The 22,142-nt window shown below is 41.4% G+C and overlaps 1 protein-coding gene across 1 annotated transcript in view; it reads left to right on the forward strand.

The window, feature by feature from the left end:
- Positions 1-22,142, forward strand: part of nt5dc1 (5'-nucleotidase domain containing 1) — a 61,698-nt gene that overhangs the window by 19,142 nt on the left and 20,414 nt on the right. Inside the window, exons 7-8 of the mRNA XM_041976167.1 lie at positions 16,713-16,887; positions 21,587-21,684. Coding sequence (XP_041832101.1) covers positions 16,713-16,887; positions 21,587-21,684 — 273 coding nt within the window. The remainder of the gene's footprint in view (positions 1-16,712; positions 16,888-21,586; positions 21,685-22,142) is intronic.

Here is a 22,142-nt window from a genome sequence, read left to right on the forward strand (position 1 = left end):
AGGACGGGAATGGTGGACATCCAGCAGGTTGTCTTCTTTCTTCTTCTTTAAACACCAAAAAATCCACAGGTTATTTAAACATGGAGATAATTCTGCTTTGTTCTTAGTGCCAGTGTTGCACAGGAAGTGATGATTCTTTCCACCAATCAGTGGATTGAAGCATGTCAGGCCCCACCCTTTATAGCAGGTGTGGGTAATTCCAGTCCTGTAAGTGTTAGGAGTTTCCCTGCTGCAACACACCTGACTCAAATCCATGAATAATCAGCAGACGTGATCGATTGATTTAATTCTGAAAAAAGGCATTCCAGAGGATAACATGCTAAAGTATAAAACGTGTTTCCAGCATGGTTCTTGGTGTTAAAACAAAAACAACAGATAAGAGCAAGAAAGCCTTCCTCTACATAGACATACAGAGTATAAAATCCCATATAAACCTTCTATAAATAAGCCACATACAGTAAGTAAATACCAGCAGTAAAAGCCCATCATGCTTCACTAAACGTTCACCTTGTTCCATGAAAGCTGCTTAACCTGCTTTCAAAACTTCTCTGTGATGTTACAAGTTTTATGAAGGCTGGCGAAGTGGCTGGAAGCTCAGTTGGCAGGGCATCTGCGTCCCATGAGGGAGACCTGACTTTGAATCCCACGGGGGAATGAATATTAAGCAATACCCTTAACACTACTGCCTAACCACCTTCAGATGTAAGTGGCTTTGGAGCTAAATGACTGCAGAATAGAAATCCACTCCATAGCAACAGTGTAAAAAAAGGGTTTCTAGCTACATTATTAACTCACTGCACTAAACAGGAACGGATGCTAGTCCTCATATTGTGATCGTGCTGTGTGTGAACCATGGTCATAGAACATAAGTACTTTGGGGCATAACTATTGATGATATACCTAATTTACCCAAACACCTCGCTCTGCTGGACGAGGAGGTGGAACAGGCATTCTTATTTCTAAAAAGTGGAACTTTATCTCTCCGTCCTATAGGTAACTGCTCATCACTTGAGCATCACGCAGTAAAGGTCTCTACACCCATCACTGCATACATTCTGGTCATTTACCGCCCTCCGGGTGGCAGTATAGATGAGTTTGTCTCTGAAATGGACATAATTCTCTCAGACATTCCTGATGATGGCACACCACTAATTGGGAGACATGAACATACACATTGGCAAACCACAGCAACTGACTTTCTGGCTCTCATCTACTCTTTCAATCTCAAACTGGTTCAGACTCCTCCAACACACAAAGCTGGTAATACTCTTGACTTGGTGCTGACCAGAAACTGCTCCACAGCCGACCTGTCCGTCACCCCGTTGCATCTCTCAGACCACTTCCTGGTTAAATTCTCTGTCTTTCTTCCTCATGTCACTCAAGCGGCTCCAAAAATGGCGTCCTACCGCAGAAACTTGAGATCCCTCAGACCTGCACAGCTGTCTGATGAGGTTTACTCTACCCTCCCTTCATACTTAGACTTCTCCTTACTGTCTGTTAATGAGGCTACAGAAACACTCTGTTCCTCTCTCGCCTCCTCTCTGGACAAACTCTGTCCTCTGGTGTCAAAATCCTCCCCAGTCCATGGCTCAATGATGTTCTAAGGGATCACAGAGCTGCTCAGGGCAGCAGGAAGAAAGTGGCTCAAATCAAAAGAGCATGCTAACTTGTCCGAGTACCAGCAAAAACCTGCATTTTTCACACCCAGCCTAAAGGCGGCCAAGATAGCCTTTAATCAGAACAAGATCCGCAAGCTCCCAACACACGACAACTGTTCATGGTGTTTAACTCTCTTCTGTCTCCACCACCTGCACAACCACCCAGTGTGTTGACTGCAGAAATGTTTGCTTCCTACTTCACTGAAAAGGTCGTTACCATCAGTAACCAAATGAGCCTGACCAACCCAGTAAATGAGGACGAAGTCTCCAAACTTCTAGTCAACTCAAAACCCACGACCTGTCCTCTTGATCCTGTTCCTTCTGACATCCTGCAGAGCATTTTACCTACAATCAAAACTGCAGTAACCCATATTATCACCTCCTCTCCTACAGGTGCTCGTCATAAAATTAGAATATCATGAAAAAGTTGATTTATTTCAGTACTTCCATTCAAAAAGTGAATGGATGCAGCGTTTGGGCTTGTCAGGCGCGTCAACACGGCCGCCATCTTGGGCCGGGATTTCAGACCCGGTTAGATCAGTCAGACTGTGTCAGAGTGTGTGTGTGTGAAACCAAAATGCCAGATTTTTGTGCTGCATATGGATGCTCTTGTGAAAGAAACACCAAAACCAAGATAAGAGGGATAACCTTTCACAAGTAAGAAGTGGTTTTATATTATTTAACTGTTATAAACTTGTTGAATTTGATGTATTTCTTAAGCTAACAGAAATGAAACGGGCTCATGTCAGGACAAGAAAATAAAAAATGTTTTTGTTAGTAAGACGATGATTACATTAAGATGATTTAAGTGGCAATCACCCACTTCAGATAATTGTGCTAAGTAGGTCATTTCAACATTATCTATTAAATCAGTTTCATGGCGCTAACATGAACTTTAACTGCTGACCTGCAGCTACAGAAGAACTGAGAACTGAGCAATGTTCAGATGGATTTGTTTTGCATGTTTCCAAAAGATAAACGGTGAGGCGGCATGGGTAGCAGCACTCAGGAAGAAAGACTTTGTATCGACAACTGTTCAGTCGTCTGTAGCCGTCATTTTAACCCAGAGGACTTTGACAGGACTGGACAGTCAACTGGTTTAAAGGAAGACGTGATACCATCCATTTTTAATTTTCCTGACCATCTTTGCCAACTTAATGCCATGACAATTACTCATGTAATCCTAATATTTCACTAACACAACGGAGGCCCCTCTAAATTATAAATAAAATACACTAATAGAAATGGTTCCTTTTGAATAAACCCATCAGTACTTGTACTAATTTCTCTGGTCTTGAATTCTATTCTGATTTTATTTTCTTTGACGTTGTGTTAAAAAACATAAGTTTTATATTGGTGTTGTGTTCTTTGGTACCTTTATCAGGTTCATTACTTGCTGGGCTTGTCACATCAGAGGTAAACGTGGGTTCTTTATTTTTTATGAAAATGACAAGAAGAACAAATGTAACTTTAACTGAGGTATTTAATTTTCGGGGTATTTTGGTAAATTTTTCATTTAGACAATCCTTGTTTGTTTTTCTGTTTTTTTTCATCTTGTTTTTTAACTCATTCCTTTATTTTTTATTTATTTATATTTTATATTATTCGTATGATAAAAATAATATAACTATAACATTATTATTATTTCTCTGAGTATTGTAGAAAAAATTCAGTATGCATGTGGGTGTGTGTCTGAGAATGTGTATGATATAAAAAAATCTGTTGTATTATGAATATGTGTGACATTTCTAATAAACCAACCCGATTAAAAATCATATGAAAATTCAGCGAGTTATGGTGGTTTTAGTCGTCGATAGACCTCTGCCTCTGTTGACTAACGCAGTAAGTAGACGCAGCCCAAGATGGCGGCCGCCATCGACGATGCATCGTTCCAATGGACAGCAGCGTCAGATCAGCGTACATCTACGTGTATATATGAGTGCTTCAGAAACCACCACGCACAGACTGTAGCAAGACACCGGTTTCAGTTTTTCTGATCGATCTAGAAGTTATTTTAAACTTGTGTAATAATCCTGACCACCTGAACTGACTCACCTCAGCATACAAACATAAGTCATATCTGTTAAGTCAGAAAGATAAAAATTAGGAATTACAATTTCTTTCATTAAAATATTAGTTACGTTTATTATAAATTATCATTACTATCTTCTATGGTATTTTCACAATTACTGAATTCATCTTGTGGACCAGATTGGGCCCTCTGGTGGGCCGGTTTTGGCTCCTGGGCCGGATGTAGATCAGTGTATATGTAAACTCTGCTTTTCCTTCAGTTACCTCTAACTGTATGAAGATATGTGGCTCATCTGTTGGTCTGACGTCAGCGAGCATCTCTCACGTTATAGGGAGCAGCTGAAGTCAAGTAATACATAATTTTCACAGTGAAATGTGGACATGAAGGGACACGTGCACTGGTTTTTATGGTAATCCAGCAAATCTAAAATAAGACTGCTTTTAAGTCAGCAGTTTTGTTATAAACATGGCATTTAGCTGCAGAAATACCTAAATACTCTCATCAAATCCGCCACGTCTCCGACCACTCGTTCACATCGGCATCCTCGGCTAAATCAGCTGCTGACAGAGTTTTTGCTCTGAGCACCCACTTTCTGGTTCTCTGAATGTATAGACACTTTTAACCATAAAACTTCTCCTACATATTAGAGTCCCTCTGCCCCAAATCCATCCCCATCGTCAAGGCCTCTGTTTCCTTAAGTCAACAATCAGCATCGTGCAAGAGAGCTTCTTCATCCCTAATGACATTAGTTGGAACACTGCTCCAAAAATATGTTTTTCTATACATCAGACGCCCACTGTCTGCTAAACCAGAGCATTTACAGTACATGTGTCACTGGTTTGTTGACATAGTAACAGTATCCATGTTTTTTACGGCTTCATAAAAATTAAAATAGACGATGAAGTCATGCCGCAAGATGTTGGCCTAAATTAGTCTGCAAAGTGGCAAGTTGAGTTAATTTGATGTCTTTGTTTGCAGCTAAGATGTGCCCACAGCACTGGCTCAGAAATACAATAAACAGTGTCTGTAGGAGGCACATGAATTACTGCCCTAGTCCGGCACCCGGGCAGGCGGGTCGGATCGGGCTGCCTGGTGTCACTGATGTGTGCTGTTTTCTGTTTCCAGAGCTACTACAGTACATTCAAGGTAATGAATTTAATGCTTGAAACAAGCCATTTATTTATTTATTTAGCCAGCTGTCAGATTTTGAGGCTAAAATGATGTAAAATGAATGTATGAATAAAAAAGCAGCATAAAGGCCGACCAGAAGAAGAAAGCAGAATTTATTACTAACAGAACTTTGTAGAAATAACACACAGATCAACAGTGACCAAACCTTTTCTCATCTCATCTCATCGTTCTCTCAAGTCTTTCAGGAGAAAAAATATTGTTATTGAAACAAACACACAACAGAAACTATTTCCATGTTTCCACTTTTCCCTCATTTCCAGTTATTCCTGCTACTATTTACCTGCTGTCCTCACTAAACCAGCTCCAGCTCAGCTGCTTTGTGGCGCCACCGTGCATCAGAAACGTCTTGGCTTGGATTTGTCCCTATTTATTTATTTTAATTAAAATTAATGTAAGACTACTACTTACAAAAGTAAAGAATGTTCATCTTTTTCTATGACGGCAGAATGGAGCTAAAAACCACTAGAATCTTTGCATGTGAACTAATTTGACTTTTTCCAGAATTTTTAAAGAACTTTTTAATGATTTGTATTCTACAACATGCTGCTTTCTAACAAGCTGATGAACCAGAGAAAAAACAGTGTCTGATCCATTACTGGAGCACTAAATGTCCTGGTTCAATGACAGCTGGTATCTAAAGAGTCCGGGTGGTGGAGGGATTCCTCTAGGCTCTCCTGGATTGAGATCTGGTGACTGTGGAGGCCATTAGACTACAGACAGCAATAAATAAACTAATGCATAAACCCTGCTGTGCAGCTTTTAATAAAAAATTAAAAAAAGAATATTTTTCCTTGTAACCCAGACGAGTTAAACGTTCAACTAGTTGTCAGACCACTGTTACAGCCCATCGGTAGAGATGATGAATTAGATGTTCTGTATGTTTGTTTACATCTGTTTGTTCAGGAAATACAACATTTACCTTCAGCCCCGTCTGTCCCAGTCTCTGGTGTAAAGGGTCTTCTTCAGCCTGTTTCCATGTCTTTAGTAATCCGTTTGGCATGTACATTTCTGGGTCATTCTCTCTGAGCTTTGCAGTGAATGTATACATTTATTGCTCCTTCTGACATCACCCATCTGGGTGGGGATGTACACTGTTATGTCTGACTGGCTAAATGATGTTGCATCGGGTGCCCGTCCTTTGATCTGGCCTGAGATTGTTCTCAGATAAGCTAAATATTGTTTTGCATGCAACAATAACATCAGTTCAGTGCAGTAATAAACAAGCAATTTCTGGTTCTGGTATGTTGGCTTAGATCAACTTTTCCTGTGAGGGTGAACGTTGCTGTGGGATCACACATCCACCCGAGTGCAGCCGTCGTATTAGAGATGGAACTCAATAAATCTGTTTTTATGAGTTTGAGTTCTTCTAAGTTTAAAATACTAAGTTAAAAAAATAATTTCTGCTCCAGAAATCCATCTGCAAACACATCTGAGCTGAGACGGTAGGAGCTGATAAACTGGTAGGAACCAGACCTCCACAAGCTGGCTTTACTGGTTTAATGAAAGGATGGAGGAGGAGACTGGAGAAAGGGATGAGATGGTGTAAAGGGTGAGGGATGGAGAAGAAGATGGAGAAAGGAGGATAAATGAATGAGGGAGAGGGAAGATGGATAGATTGATGAGGGGGGAGAGGATGAATGGATGAGAGATTGATGAATGGGCTGGGTGAGCAGGAGGAGGATGGATGGACAAATGACAGAAAAAAGGCTGGATGGATGGATGGATGATGGAGGGAGGGGGAGTTGATTGGGTGAGGGTAGTGAATGGAAGGATTGGTGAATGGATGAGAGGGAGGGATGGATGGAAGAATGATCCAGTATTCTTATCTGAGATCTGGACTTTAGGAGGTTTAGAGTCCACTGAACGAAGCGGTTTCATCAGGACACTTAACAAACTGAAGATAATCAGTCTGATCTGATTTGTGTTTGATTAGGCTTTTTTCTCCTAATTATTCCTGTATATATATACATATATATATGTGTGTATATATATATATATATATATGTATATATATATATATATATATATATATATATATATATATATATATAATGTGTGTGTGTGCTATTATACAATAAATATATAATATATAAATCTGAGATTTTATTTTTAGGCCACACCGCCCAGCCCTATGCCACTGTTTATGTGGAAGTTCCCACTTTCCCAAGGGAACTACTATCGAAAGCAGGACAGAAGGTGAGAGCACAGGAGTGATTTGAAATTATCACTTTGTTGTGTCTCCACTCCTTCAGCTCAGAGGTCACAGCCTGTATTACACCACCACAGATATTTATTTGATTATTTTCTTAATCAGCATTTGTCCTAATCTGCCAGTCAGCCAATCACATGTCAGCAAATCTTCGCATTTAGGCATGAAGACATAGTCAAGAAGACATGTCCATCAATTCATGACCACAGCGGAGCATCTTCTGATGCTACTTCCAGCAGGATAATGCACCATGTCACAAAGCTCAGATCAACTCCACCTGCTTTCTATAACATGACAATGGGTTCACTGGACTCCAACGGCCTCCAGAGCCACCAGATCTCAGTCCAGTAGAGCAGCTTTGGGATGTGGTGGAACGGGAGATTCTCATCATGGATGCAGCCGACAAACCTGCAGCAACTGTGTGATGCTGTCATGTTGATATGGTGGAAACCTCTGAGGAAGGTTTCCACCACCTGCTTCATCTATCACACCAAGAATTAAAAAGGAGGTCTGACCCGGTAGTAAAAGGTGGACCCTATGAAGAAGATGACCCGGTACTACAAGGTGGTTCTGATGAAGAGGACGACCCGGTACTACAAGGTGGTTCTGATGAAGAGGACGACCCGGTACTAGAAGGTGGACCCTATGAAGAAGATGACCCGGTACTACAAGGTGGTTCTGATGAAGAGGACGACCCGGTACTACAAGGTGGTTCTGATGAAGAGGACGACCCGGTACTAGAAGGTGGTCCTGATGAAGAGGACGACCCGTCGCTAGACGGCGGTCCTGATGAAGAGGATGACCTGGTACTAGAAGGCGGACCTGATGAAAAGGATGACCCGGTACTAGAAGGCGGACCTGATGAAGAGGACGACCCGGTACTAGAAGGCGGACCTGATGAAGAGGACTACCCGGTACTAGAAGGTGGACCTGATGAAGAGGACGACCCGGTACTAGAAGGTGGTTCCGATGAAGAGGACGACCCGGTGCTAGACGGCGGACCTGATGAAGAGGACTACCCGGTACTAGAAGGTGGACCTGATGAAGAGGACTACCCGGTACTAGAAGGTGGACCTGATGAAGAGGACGACCCGGTACTAGAAGGTGGTTCCGATGAAGAGGACGACCCGGTGCTAGACGGCGAACCTGATGAAGAGGACTACCCGGTACTAGAAGGTGGACCTGATGAAGAGGACTACCCAGTACTAGAAGGTGGACCTGATGAAGAGGACTACCCGGTACTAGAAGGTGGACCTGATGAAGAGGACGACCCGGTACTAGAAGGTGGTCCTGATGAAGAGGATGACCTGGTACTAGACGACGGTCCTGATGAAGAGGACTACCCGGTACTAGAAGGTGGACCTGATGAAGAGGACGACCCGTTGCTAGACGGCGGACCTGATGAAGAGGACTACCCGGTACTAGAAGGTAGACCTGATGAAGAGGACTACCCGGTACTAGAAGGTGGACCTGATGAAGAGGACGACCCGGTACTAGAGGGTGGTTCCGATGAAGAGGACGACCCGGTGCTAGACGGCGAACCTGATGAAGAGGACTACCCGGTACTAGAAGGTGGACCTGATGAAGAGGACTACCCGGTACTAGAAGGTGGACCTGATGAAGAGGACTACCCGGTACTAGAAGGTGGACCTGATGAAGAGGACGACCCGGTACTAGAAGGTGGTCCTGATGAAGAGGATGACCTGGTACTAGATGACGGTCCTGATGAAGAGGACTACCCGGTACTAGAAGGTGGACCTGATGAAGAGGACTACCCGGTACTAGAAGGTGGACCTGATGAAGAGGACGACCCGGTACTAGAAGGTGGTTCTGATGAAGAGGATGACCTGGTACTAGACGACGGTCCTGATGAAGAGGACGACCCGGTACTAGAAGGTGGTTCAGATGAAGAGGACGACCCGGTACTAGAAGGTGGTCCTGATGAAGAGGATGACCTGGTACTAGACGACGGTCCTGATGAAGAGGACTACCCGGTACTAGAAGGTGGACCTGATGAAGAGGACTACCCGGTACTAGAAGGTAGACCTGATGAAGAGGACGACCCGGTACTAGAAGGTGGTTCCGATGAAGAGGATGACCTGGTACTAGACGACGGTCCTGATGAAGAGGACTACCCGGTACTAGAAGGTGGACCTGATGAAGAGGACTACCCGGTACTAGAAGGTGGACCTGATGAAGAGGACGACCCGGTACTAGAAGGTGGACCTGATGAAGAGGACGACCCGGTACTAGAAGGTGGACCTGATGAAGAGGACTACCCGGTACTAGAAGGTGGACCTGATGAAGAGGACGACCCGGTACTAGAAGGTGGTTCCGATGAAGAGGATGACCTGGTACTAGACGACGGTCCTGATGAAGAGGACGACCCGGTACTAGAAGGCAGACAGTTTCACAAAAAAAAAAATAAATAAAAATATGAGAAGAGCTGGGAGTAGAAATTTTTGAAAAAGTGTTGTTTATGTTTCCTGACTGACGTTCCAAGATGATTCCCAGCATTCCCCTTTGGGCCTGGGAGTTGTTGTACTTAGAGATGGGAGGATTATCCATCACTTGGAGTCACATTATGATTCAAACAAACGTGGCTGGACTTGTTCGGGGTTTCACACCCTTCTTTTTTTATTGTTCTTCGGATTCAGCAGCCGTGTAAACAACCTTCTGTTAGAAACTCAGGCACATTATTGTATCCTCGTTTTCCTCTAAAGGTGTTTGGAGACAATCATCCTGACTTCAGACCTTGAAGTATGAATCCTGACAGATGTCTTAAGATAGCTCTGACTAAATATAGCTCTGGTTTAGCATAATGACAGATTGCAGTGTCCCTCACGTTTGCTCTGAGGGGAAAGCGACTGAGCAACTGGCGTCACTGTCCCCCACAGTGATCATACGCCGGTGTCCAGAAACCACTGTCCTCTTTTTTCCTTCAGCTGCCATTGTTCCCATGTCGCCTCTTCTCTCCACTCTTCTTTCTACGGGTCTCACTGCTGTGATGCTCCGTTGGTTTGGTGTTATCATGTCTGACCTTAGTACTAAGTGCAAGCACTTGGCTTTTGCTTTATTTTACTTCAAAATCACTCATAAATTCTCTGCTTTTGGTATCACAATGTCCAATTATGTTTGGAAATAAAAACAATAGAAATTAGATGTCTTCAAAGACCCTGTACAGCGTAACGCTACTGTCTCCTCTCAGTCTCAGAGTCTTTCTTGTGACTCGTTTTTGCACCATGGACAAGCGTCGCTGTCAACCGAGACTGGGCAGTCTGTAAAAGATGGCCGCCCCCTGCGGAAGCAGGAAAATAGAGCTTCCTGTGACACTAAAACTGACCTCTTTATGAGCCTTCTCAGCTGGTGGGCTGGTTTTGGTAAACCTGCAGTCAGAAATTGTCTACTCTCCCAAAAACTGGAGATTGAATCCGTGGATATGTTTCCCTCAGCATAGTTTATCCTTACAGCACGAGTTTAGTTCAGTCCATCACTCCTTTAGTGAGTCTGTGAAGAAGACTGTTCAACTTTGTTTGGTTTTACTGTCACATGGCTCATCTTTACCTCCATCCAACCAGCTTCCAGAGAGCTTCATCAGCTGCTGATATTACATACTGCATATTCTTAACCCTAGTAGGTCCTGAGGGGCTTTGCTTGTCCTGTCAGGTCATTTTTAGGCCGCCATTTCTGGTCATGGGATGGTTTTATGTAAGAAGTTGTTTCTCTCGAAGAGCTTTAAAAGTCCACAGGATGCTGGAAACAAGTTTACTACCCTTTCAAGTCATTAGGGGGAAAAAACTCCTCTCCATAAAATCTGTAATAAAAAATGACAGATTAAAGGGCTTTCCTATTTTATTTTATTTTATTTTTATTTTTTTTTACTGAAATTGCTCGATCAGCTCAGACTTTACTGCCAATTTCATCACATGATGTCACTGTTTTTATGAGAAAAAAAACATAAAATGATTTGTTTTCCATATAATACATGTTTTATTTTCATTTTAAAGATATAAATAAATATATTTACTAATTGTTTGTTCATTGTAGTTCACTTTAGACTGATTTAAGTCTAACTGACTTAAACAGCTTCCAAACACTTTCTTTTTTACAGAAAATAATTTTCTTCCCAAAAAATTTGTGACATCATTAATTGAGCTTAAAATAATTTAAATCATTACATTATTGTATTGTTTTTAGGAGTGAAGCTGATTGAGAAATTAGAGAAAAAAAGGTGTCAAAAATATAAATCTGCAATGTTTTTTAGCAGTTTTTAGGAGAGGACTTTTTTGTCCTCTAATGACAAGTAGAGGTAGTAAATTGTAGTGACCCACAAGGTTTAATAATTCCAAATAAAGCCTGTGAATAACCTTGTTTCTGTTGAGTTATCTGACACAGGTCTTATCTTAAATCTAAATATAAAATGTCCTCCTCTCTGACTCACCATGCATAAAAAAAGAAAGAAACTGCACCACGAGCGACATGATGCAGCAATTTGTGGTTTTCTTGCTAAAAATGGAAAGTCCACAGACAAAGTGATCCGGCCAGTGTTTTCCACGTGGTTCAGACAGGTGCTGGAAAACGCTGCAAGTGTGGACGCCATACAAGACACAACACTGCAGATTATAGCTTCGCCTCGGAGACTCGGCCCCTCTGCCTTATACAGTCGAAGCAGAGATTGATGCTCATTATGTTCAATGAAAAATGCTGAATGCAGCTTTTTCATGTTTGTTTTCTCAGCTTTCATCTCTGCAGGTTTAGCGGGGGATAAAGAGGACGGCTGCAGCTCTGCATTCAGCCCCCTCATCACTTTTGGTGTGGCTGTTTGTGAAACGCTCTCGTGCCCAACTCTAATTTGCAGTGCAACTGTTGATTTGTGTATCCTGTTAGGCTGCTTTGATGTGTGAGAGAGATTGAGCTGCTGCCAGTCGTGATTGTCGCTCTCCAGCTGTCCAGGCCATGCCCAGCCACAGGCCTGCAGGCCTCAAGGGCACATCAGTCCTACATTCATGGCCCTGGCTGTGAATGTAGGACTCCACAGTATTGGCCTGACCTCTATATCAGTCTAATAGCAGATTGAGGACCAGCCAGAGCAGATGAGAGGGCAGCATTCAAGAGAAAAGTTGTTTTCAAACATTCATGCTCAGACTTTGTGGCTGGTGTCGCCCAAATCAAATAAAAAGAAATCTTAAAAACATCTGGTAAAGTCTGACTACACATCTGAGGGCACTGGAGAAGATTTCTGGGCTTCTGGTTTTACCAGTGATATTTAAATGGCAGAAAACTGATATCAGGGCCAAGACTTCCTGTTCCATGTGTCTGTGTTACTTTTGTTTGACTTCAGCTCAGATTTTAAAAAGCTTATAAAAAATAAAGTCATCTTTGACAAAAAAGCAGATGGTTTTAATATCCTGTCAGTGTGTTTGTCCAAACAAACCCTGGTTAAATAAAATATGAGTGGGTTACATACAGAAACAGTAAAAACTGAGAGAGCATCCTCACTTTTCATCTCATTAAGATCTGCTACAGTATACATATATATACATATATATATACATACAGTTTTTCTCAAAATTAAAGGGATACTTCTAAAATGTCGCCAAAGTACAGTTGTGATTTCCAGGTGATTCCATTGAAAGGTGTTTAGCACGTTAGCAGTTATTCTCGTAAAATCTCGTCCCGCGAGACTCCACTTTGAGGAGGATGGAGGTTTCTAATTCTTTGTAAAACTCTTGCATTTCACTGTTGTTTGCTATCAAGAATGGCAGTTATATTCTCCTTTAATTGATTGTAAATTTCCGTCTCCTGCGGCTGCTCGTACTGCGCCATCTTTACTTGAAATGCCGTCACGTGAGCCGCTACTTCATGCCCGGGCACGTGTAAATGCCAAAAAAGTGTTTCCATTACATTTTTGTGATAAACTTCTGTATTGACACATCTGAACAACCACCTCATGAGAGCGTAAAAACTTTGTAGCGACATTAGAAAGGTTTTCTAAATGTAGGTGTTTCCATTAGCAGGTTTTTCATTACGATATTTAGGATTTGCACAATTCTAGGGGTGATATATACAAACATCTCACAAACCAACACAAAAATAAAATTATATGTAGATATGACAATTTAACCCACATCACCTGGAATTACCAGCAAGCAGTACAGCTACTTTAAAGAACTTTACTTTTACTTTACATTTTACTGCCAATGTCACTTAATAGGCCAGCAAGATTAAAAAAAAAAGGTAGATGGTTATTTACTGAGCAATGAATAAGGTTTAGATGTTTCCACCTGTCTCAGTTTCAGACATCGCTGTTTACCTGGTGTTTGGTGGAAGTTCCTACATTTGTCTTAAACTTATAAACTACTGATCATTAAATGTTCATGCAGACATTTTACAAGCGGATGGATTAAAACCTGTCAGTCTACAAGCTGTCGACTTCACCATCATACTCAACAAGCATTTCTTGTTCGGATATTTTGATTCCAAAACAAAATAAATAATTTTTTCATCTGTGTGAATTCATTTCTGATGAATAAATATATTCTGGGCATTATTAAAGATAAAGACATGTCTAATATACAGAATTAATTCATTTAATCTTGTTTAAGCAAAACGACTAAAAATACGAAAGCAGTCAAAAATATGAGGAAGTATATTTATTTATAACAACCATAAAACAACAATAAACAATAAAATATACCAAAAACTTTACTGGATCTGATGCAGAAACCAGTGAAACCAGTAAGCAGTCCTGAATGTGTGACAGAACCAGACTGGGACAAACATCCCAACCTGGTGGAGGAAATTCATGCATCCAGATGTAAAACCCTGCAGCAGGAAGCCTTTCCACCTGGATTCTCAGGTGTACCTACTCACCTCATCGTCCGTTCATCTAGCTGTTACCTTGGAAACGCAGCCATCTTTACTTCTGCTCACATAAACTGTCCTTTATATCCAACCCATGCTCAGCCTGGAGAAGTTCCTGCACACATCCACATCTCAGGGACATGTCCACTGGTCTCTGGGACGTGTCCACAGGTCTTTGAGACATGTCCACCGTTCTCTGGGACGTGTCCACGGGTCTTTAAGAGATGTCCACCGTTCTCTGGGACATGTCCACGGGTCTTTAAGAGATGTCCACCGTTCTCTGGGACGTGTCCACGGGTCTTTGAGACGTGTCCACCGTTCTCTGGGACATGTCCACGGGTCTCTGGGACATTCCTCCAAGACGGAAACGGGGGATGAAAATCTGCTGCTTCACTTCCTGCTACTGGAAGAAAAGATGAGATAAAACACTCATCGTCTATATTGACTCAGTGTCTCGGCTGGCTGTGTTGCTGGGGGGCTGCCCCAGGAGGTGCCCAGGTTATTGCACTTTTGGGTTCTGGGGCCAGAAGTGGTCATTGGGTCTAGAGTTGGGACTTCCATCCTTTTGCTGACCTGGGTGTCTTGCATGGTCGGGGGCTGGAGAAATTAGGGGGAGGGTGTGTGTGAGCATGTGTTATGGGGGGGATATAGGGTGTCAGAGTATTCACAGGGTCGGATGGGTGCGTGGATGGGGTATTTAGAAACCAGTAGGACCTTCATGGTTCATGTCAAACAAAGGCAGAGTTGTAGGAGAAACATTAGCAGAGTTTTTAGAGCTGGAATCAAACTTTTCTCCACAAACATCAACAGTAAGACCTGGTTTCTGGTTCTGGCTGCTAGCTCCAGAGTTTCTGTCCCACAGTGATGAGACAGACGTCTCTGTAACCAGCAGAGTCTCTGCTGTCATGTGACTCCTTGTTTGTGTGGAAAAATGATCAGAAGCTCTAAAGTGGACAGAGGTGTTCTCCTGGTTTTCTACATTCACATATAACTGCTTGGGGTTTGAACTGTGTTTGGTCTGGATGCCGAAGCTTGGTAGAGTCTTTTAACTGAGTTTCTCCTGTCATGTTGTTGTGCTACATGTTAGCATTGCTGCTTCCTGGTGTCTGCAGCATCTTCTGTTAAGAGGTTAAGCTGTGGAAGTGGGAGGTAATTCCCACATCAGAACACAGCTGCTCCTGCTGTAACTGCAAAATGGCACATGATAAAATGTAGCAGAGGATGGGGGTGAAACCAGTTTTTCTTTACCCTCTCACATCCACGCTGATATGGGACTTGATGGCACGAGAGCTGTGTGAACCTCCCACAGCTGACCTACAGGGTCGCGGGTAATGAGGCAGGACCAGCTTTTTGTTGCAGGTTCCTAGAGACAGAGGTCAGACTTTGTTGAGCCCGGCCTCCTTCTTCTGTTTTACTGAAGGTTTAATGATCTGTGGAAACAATAAACACACTGCCAAATATTTACATCTGGAACATCTTCAAAAGTGTGAATGTTGGACTCGTGATGGGAAACTTGGTTGCTTGTGTTTGTCGCCATCTTCTGGTTGGAATCCTAAACTGACAGTTTTCTGATCCTCTAGATTTCTTCTGCTTCTGTGTATTGCTGTGTTTTACCTCTGGAAGGCAGCACATGCAAAGTTTTCAAAGTTCTGTCATGAACAGGTAAACCAGCTGAATCCACCGTCTTTGACTCATACGCATGAGAAGCTGTTAAAAACCTTTTTGAAGAAACTTTTAAAGTCACAAGAGTTTTGGTATAGTTTTCTTTTATTTTAGTTTAACAGTTGAAAAATGGGGGAATCACATGGGACTGTAGTTTAGATTTTTATTAGTAGTAAAGTGACTTCTGTTTTAGTGCAGACTGCTCACACACTGATCAGACTGCCTCTACTACTTTTACTTCACAGCCGTTCCCGTTCTGTGATCACTTTAGTTTCAGTGGTAATGCAGGTGACCAAGTTAAAGTCCAGGGATTCGTTTAAGTTTAGGCACAAATTCCTGCCAGAGTCCTTTTTAACTTTAAAGCTTTGGTGCTCATCATTATTCTGCTGAAATCTAAAATAACTTCCTGTCTCGCTTTTCAGAATCTGTTTTCCAGGATTTGCCCCTCTAACTTGATCTGAAACAATCCTACCATCACTGAACATTGTAGGGATCAGCTGGTTTATATGGAAATGGATGTGAATATTGATGCAACCCAGAGCATGTTTCTCAACAATCTTCTGACCTGTGAAACGATAAAGAAGTCTGTCTGTCTTGAGTCTGGGTCCCAGACTCGACACCCCATTTCTGGTCCCATCACAGCATTTCAGTCAGGATTAGGTCTGGACCACACTGAGACCTCCTCCCTGCCAGCCTATCTGGTTCTGTAGTCAGGTGATAAAGCAAATGGAGAGACTGACCCAGAACCAGTTGCAGGTCCAGATGACATCAGACTTAATGCACCTTGATTTTCCCCTTTTAGCTATTCTGTCGTAGACCTGCTGCTGTGTTTGGGATCGTTGTCCAAATGGACTCACACTTGAGTCTATACAGAGCAGTTCATGCACCACTCAACAACCAGGTCCATGTTAACGAAAACAGGGCTGCAGGGTGGTGTGGTGGAACGTCCCTGGTTTCAGTCTCAGCTGGTTCTGAGTGACCAGACCTGCTCACTGGTCAGAAGGAAAAATATGTTTTCACTTTTAATCACCCATCTTCTGTCAAAACCAGAAATCTTGTTTACATAAAGTTTTTGTCTGTTTGTGTATCCGTACAGACGATGCAGGGACATACTTCCCCAGTGTGAAGAGGGATCCTGGCCGGTATTTGCAGCCGTGCTCTGACTCAGTGAAGACCTGGCTGCACAGTATGAAGAATGCTGGGAAGGTTCTTCTCCTCATCACCAGCTCCCACAGCGACTACTGCAGGCTCATCTGTGAGCACATCCTCGGGTAAGACCACCCATGCACCACCCAAAGAGATTGCATGAGTTGTTTGTTTATGATTCGCAGTGATCAACTAAGAATGTTGGTGAAACTGATAACAGATGCAAACAGCAGTGTTACTGCCTCACAAGCATATTAGCTGTTAATCGTGGTTTACACGTGTCTCTCAATTATCAAGTCCCACTCTGTCTTGGTTTGAAGAAACAACAAAAATGGTTTATTACTTAAGTTTCACAAAAATATGCCAGTTCAAGACTTTCTGGAAAACAAATTAAACACAAAGACACGGTAAGAAAAACCATGTGCTTCCACAGCTAATATAGTAACAAAAAAAACATAGTTCACTGTTCTACCACTACACATCCTGAATGCGTTCTTAAAGACACAGTACAAAAAATACCAGGAAAAATAAGTTGCTCCTTATTTACATTACATATTTAACTACCCCAAAATTAAACTTAATGTCCAATGCAAACATTTTTGATTTACTGTTTAACATAACCTTAACTAAAAGACATCCTCTTAGAAAAAAGTAAAAAAAAAAACACCACCAATGGGGAAATAATATAAAAAATGAGTTTGCCTCATACAAGCAGGATTCAAATAGGGTTTAGCTGCATTGTGGTTTCACCATAGAGAGTTTAACGCAGAGCAGGAAGGTCGCAAACCCGAAATTAAATTCGATCCGATGGAGATGCAGATATTAGTAGAAGAAGCTGAGCTCTAGCAAAGAAATAAAAACGTCACTGGAAGGACTTCAATATGGGAGAATATTTAGTAAAAAGTAAAACAAAAACAACATAAGATGGGATGGGAAGATATGAGAACCATGGTAAAATTTGCTTCCAATGAAACCTCCGCAATAAAAACAGGTGGGGGGCCTTCAGAAGCGAGCATCTAACCAATGTTTAGCATCAATGCAGCTCATTTACTGTGAGGAGCAGATGACTGGAACACCGGGTACGATGCGCTCGAGACGATTGCAGAACAAGGTATGTGCACAAAAAACAACAAAAAGCATGTTTTCTCAATGACAACACAATAGATTTTATTAATAAAATAAAACAAAATGTATGTGGCCTGATGTTGGCCACTAATGCCCCAGTGAGGGGTGGAAGATGGGGTCCAGGTGGCGGTGAGGGCTCTGAATGGCGGCGCAGCTTAGGAGAGGAGCGCAGCCTCTGCAAAAGTAACTTCCAGGTTGAAAATGTAACATTGTCAAAAAGGGGAAAATAGAAAGACAGAATTAATGTAGCTTTGGTTCCCTTTATAAGCTACAGTGGCTGTGAACATCCGCTTTCATTTGTCTAGAATAAACTGGTGTGGAATCGTGGTGTTTGCTGTGTTATTTAATTAAAGAATGAAAACTAAATGTGTAAACTAAATAAGAACAAACGAGAACTATAAAAATAAGTATAAAATAATAAATAAATGATAAAAAAAATAGATAAAAATTGACTAAATAAGATTTTGGTGCCGAGGATGGCTGCTGCATCTCAAGCTCTCTCCTAACGTTATTTTTTTTCCTTATTTAGTCTCTTATTATTCTTTTTTTTTCTTAGTTATGCAACCTGCTATAGTGGACCCTATCATACAATATGATAGAGATAATTACTTTTTATCAGGTCAGTGGTGGAAAAAACTTTTTATCGCCACCACCACCTCCACCAGCGGGAATCTCCTGTTGTTGTTTCTCCTACAATAAACCGCGGGTGACCCCAGAGCTGAACGAGATCTGGAACTTCAGCAGAACAAAGGCCGAGAATTCTGGAGGAACGTTAAAAAAATCTCTGTTCATATCGAGGACATCAGAGGAAACACAGTTTCTGCTGCCGGGGGGGTAGATTGAATAGATAGACAGTGATTGTGGGCATTATTTTTTAGTTAGAAGCTCTAATTGCAAAATGATCCCTAGTAAAAAATCCTTTAAAATTCCTATATCCAGGCGGCGATCCGGATCTGTCCCAATATCTAATCCTTAATTTCATCTCTGAGGTTTCCTGAAAATTTCATCTAAATTCCTCCATAACTTTTTAAGTTGCTTTACTGACAGACAGGCAGACAAACAAGTTTTTAATTTTACATTTAATTTAATTTAATAATTTATTTACCATTTTCAGTTAATTAAGTTTAATTTTGTTTTTATTTATTCTGTTTTATCACATTTTATTTTGCCTAAGTTTGTTTACTTTTTTAATCCTTTTTTATTATATTTTATTTAGTTTTTATTGGTTTCTTTTTAATCTTCTTTTATGTATTTTCTTTTATCTATTATTATTTCTTTTTTTCTTCAATAAATCCCTTTGAGATGCAGTTTGAAAAAGACAGATCTAGAGAAAAAGACGGGGTGAGAAAACTGGATGTTTTGCTGCCGGTTACAGACATATTATTTGTTCCCTTCTCTCTTCTTGCTCAATAGCATCTCAGCATGGTTTGAAATACGTCCTCAGAGAAACTCAACGATGGTGTTAAAAAAATATTGTTCCTCCTTTTAATCATGACTTGTCATGATTGTCAGGCCTGGTTAGGCCGGCTTTCTTTTTTTCTTTCTGTGTGTGTGTGTGTGTGTGTGTGTGTGTGCGCGTGTGTGTGTGTGTGTGTGTGTGTGTGTGTGCTCATTAAAAAGTTCAAATCCCTGCCTTGCATGGCCAACGGATGCAGATTAATGTGGTGATAAGCAGACAGGAAATTAACCAGCTTTATCCTGCCAGTGGAGGTTTGTAGAGACATTTGTTGCTTAGGATTCTTTCTGGATGTTCACAAACAACTGTGATCAAAGTACTAAAAATAAGCTCCATTTCACAACTGGTTTGTCGTTTCAGCACTTGGCTGCTGAGAAATTTTTAATGTGTGAAATTAGCTTTAGGGTCGTGTTAAACCCCTGCTCACATGCAGTCAGTGGTTTTCAGCCTGAAACCGAGTGCTTTGCTTTCCAAAGATCTCCAAGTATTAAAAGTTCCTCCAGCTGGGTGAGATGTGTTTTTCCAAAGCAGAACCAGAGCCCCATGAAGGTTACACCCCTGAACTTTGATCTACTAACAAGCTAATGCAGAAAGTGTGTTTAAAACGTATTCCAGGAACTGTAATTTCCCAACGTCTTCTATGATTTCTGGACAGTGTGACCGTCATCTTCTACATGCTTACATCAGTACAGTGAATCGACTGAAGTCCTTTCAGTGGAACAGAGTTTTTCTGCTTTCAGTATCAGTTCCTGAAAAGGGTCTTATGTAGCTGTTAGTTGCAAGCTGACAGGAAACGAAGGAAGAGAGAAATTTAAATGGAACAAAGGTTTTAGCTTTTTGTGATGGTTTTCTGTCTCTTCTCTGAGATCTCCCCTAACGACGGCTAATCCTGGATCATCTTTATCCCGTCTCTTTTCTGAGATCTCTCCAGCCAGTAAAAGTCACTGATGTTGACTCTTGTTTTATTTCTAGTTTTCAAAACCTTTATTGTCATTACACATAGTAGTGTAATGACATTGCTCGGCACTCCGAATACATAAAAACACACAGAGGCAAAGACACAAGACATATAATAAATTATACATTAAAATCTATTTAAAAAAAAAAAAACAATAAAAACAGCATAAAGTGACTAGTGTTTAAGTGAGTAACATGTTCTAATACAGTGCAAGGGGTCATGAATTGGTCTTTTTTTATATTGTAGTTGACCAGTAAGGTTAAAAATAACAGCTAGGCTATCCAAAGTAGAACTGGAGGTCAACTTTTACAGGTTTTAAGCCACAAAAAACAGTGATCTAATATGTGTTTGGTTTAAGAAAAGGAAATTATGGGTCACCCAAGCCACTAAATCTCAAAGAGAAGCTTTTTTCTGTATTAACAGATTGGATTGCTGATTGCTGAGTTTTGATAGATAAATAGAGCTGTGTATCATCCGCATAACAGTGGAAATGTGTGTTTCCCAGTGATATTTTCTAAAAGAAACATATACTGGGAGAACAGGTTTGGTCCCGGTCCAGAACCCTGTGGATCACCATTATTAACTCTAGAAGAATAGAATAGAATAGAATAGAACTTTATTGTCATTGCAACAAAAAGTGCAATGAAATTACTAAGTCCTCAATGCAAAGAGAATAATAAACAGAATAAAATAGAAATATCTGCAACAACCTGGAATCTGTCTGAAAGATAAGATTGTTGTTGTTGTTGTTGTTGTTGTTCCCGTCTTGAGAGCATTGTCGGAAGCAGTGAGGTCGGGGAAGTGATGTTCTCCAAATCCAGACTGAAACTCTTCATTCTGGAAATGAGTAGTAGATTTAAAACAAATGTTTCCAGAATTGTCCGACTAGTACATTTTCACCGCAGTCATAGAAATGATTATGAGCTTTTTAAATAGAAACAGGTGTACTGGTTCCCAGTCAGAAGTCTTTTCTGCTTCACAAGGCTGCAGTTTGTTTGTCACCTTATAAGGAATTGCCTTCTTGTTCATACAGTCCATAGAAACTAGTGTAGGCGTCCTCAGAGACCGTGTCCAGCTCAGAATAACAGATCTTCTTGACTGGAGGCCAACAACACTGTTTACGCTATCAGTGTTAATGTTCTTCCATACAGCGGCTGTGCTCATTGTTTATTGCTCCTGTTTTCCGTCATCTCGGCGGACTGAGGCCTCCTCGAGCTTCTCTCTGTGATCTGTTTGGATTCTGTTGTCCTGTACACAGTGATGTGTGTCATCTCGTTGTTAACAGGAAGGACTTTGAGGAGCTTTTTGATGTCATCATCACAAATGCCCTGAAGCCTGGCTTCTTCTCCTTGGTGCCCCAGCAGAGACCTTTCAGGACCCTTGGTGAGTAGCCATCGCTCAGACCTGCACTTTGTCAACAGTACTATTACTCTTATTGTTTCTAAAAACAAGTGAATACCAAGAGATGCTAACAAAAGTCAAATTAAAAATACTTTATTATTTATTTATTTTATTTTTTTATTGTTCTTGTGGGCCCTTTTTTATTACATTATAATATTAATATTACTGATTTATATATTTATAGTGGGCTGCACGGTGGTGTGGTGGTTAGCACCGCAGCCTCACAGCAAAAAGGTCGCCGGTTCGAGCCTCGGCTGGGGGGAGGTTTGAACCTGGTGGGCGGTGGCCTTTCTGTGTGGCGTTTGCATGTTCTCCCCGTGTATGTGTGGGTTTTCTCCAGGTTCTCCGGCTTCCTCCCACCGTCCAAAGACATGCATGATGGGTTAATTGGTTATTCTAAATTCTCCCTAGGAGAGTGTGTGTGTGTGTGTGTGTGAATG

This window comes from Melanotaenia boesemani, chromosome 22 (assembly GCF_017639745.1).
Source record: "Melanotaenia boesemani isolate fMelBoe1 chromosome 22, fMelBoe1.pri, whole genome shotgun sequence".
NCBI classification, from domain to species: domain Eukaryota; kingdom Metazoa; phylum Chordata; class Actinopteri; order Atheriniformes; family Melanotaeniidae; genus Melanotaenia; species Melanotaenia boesemani.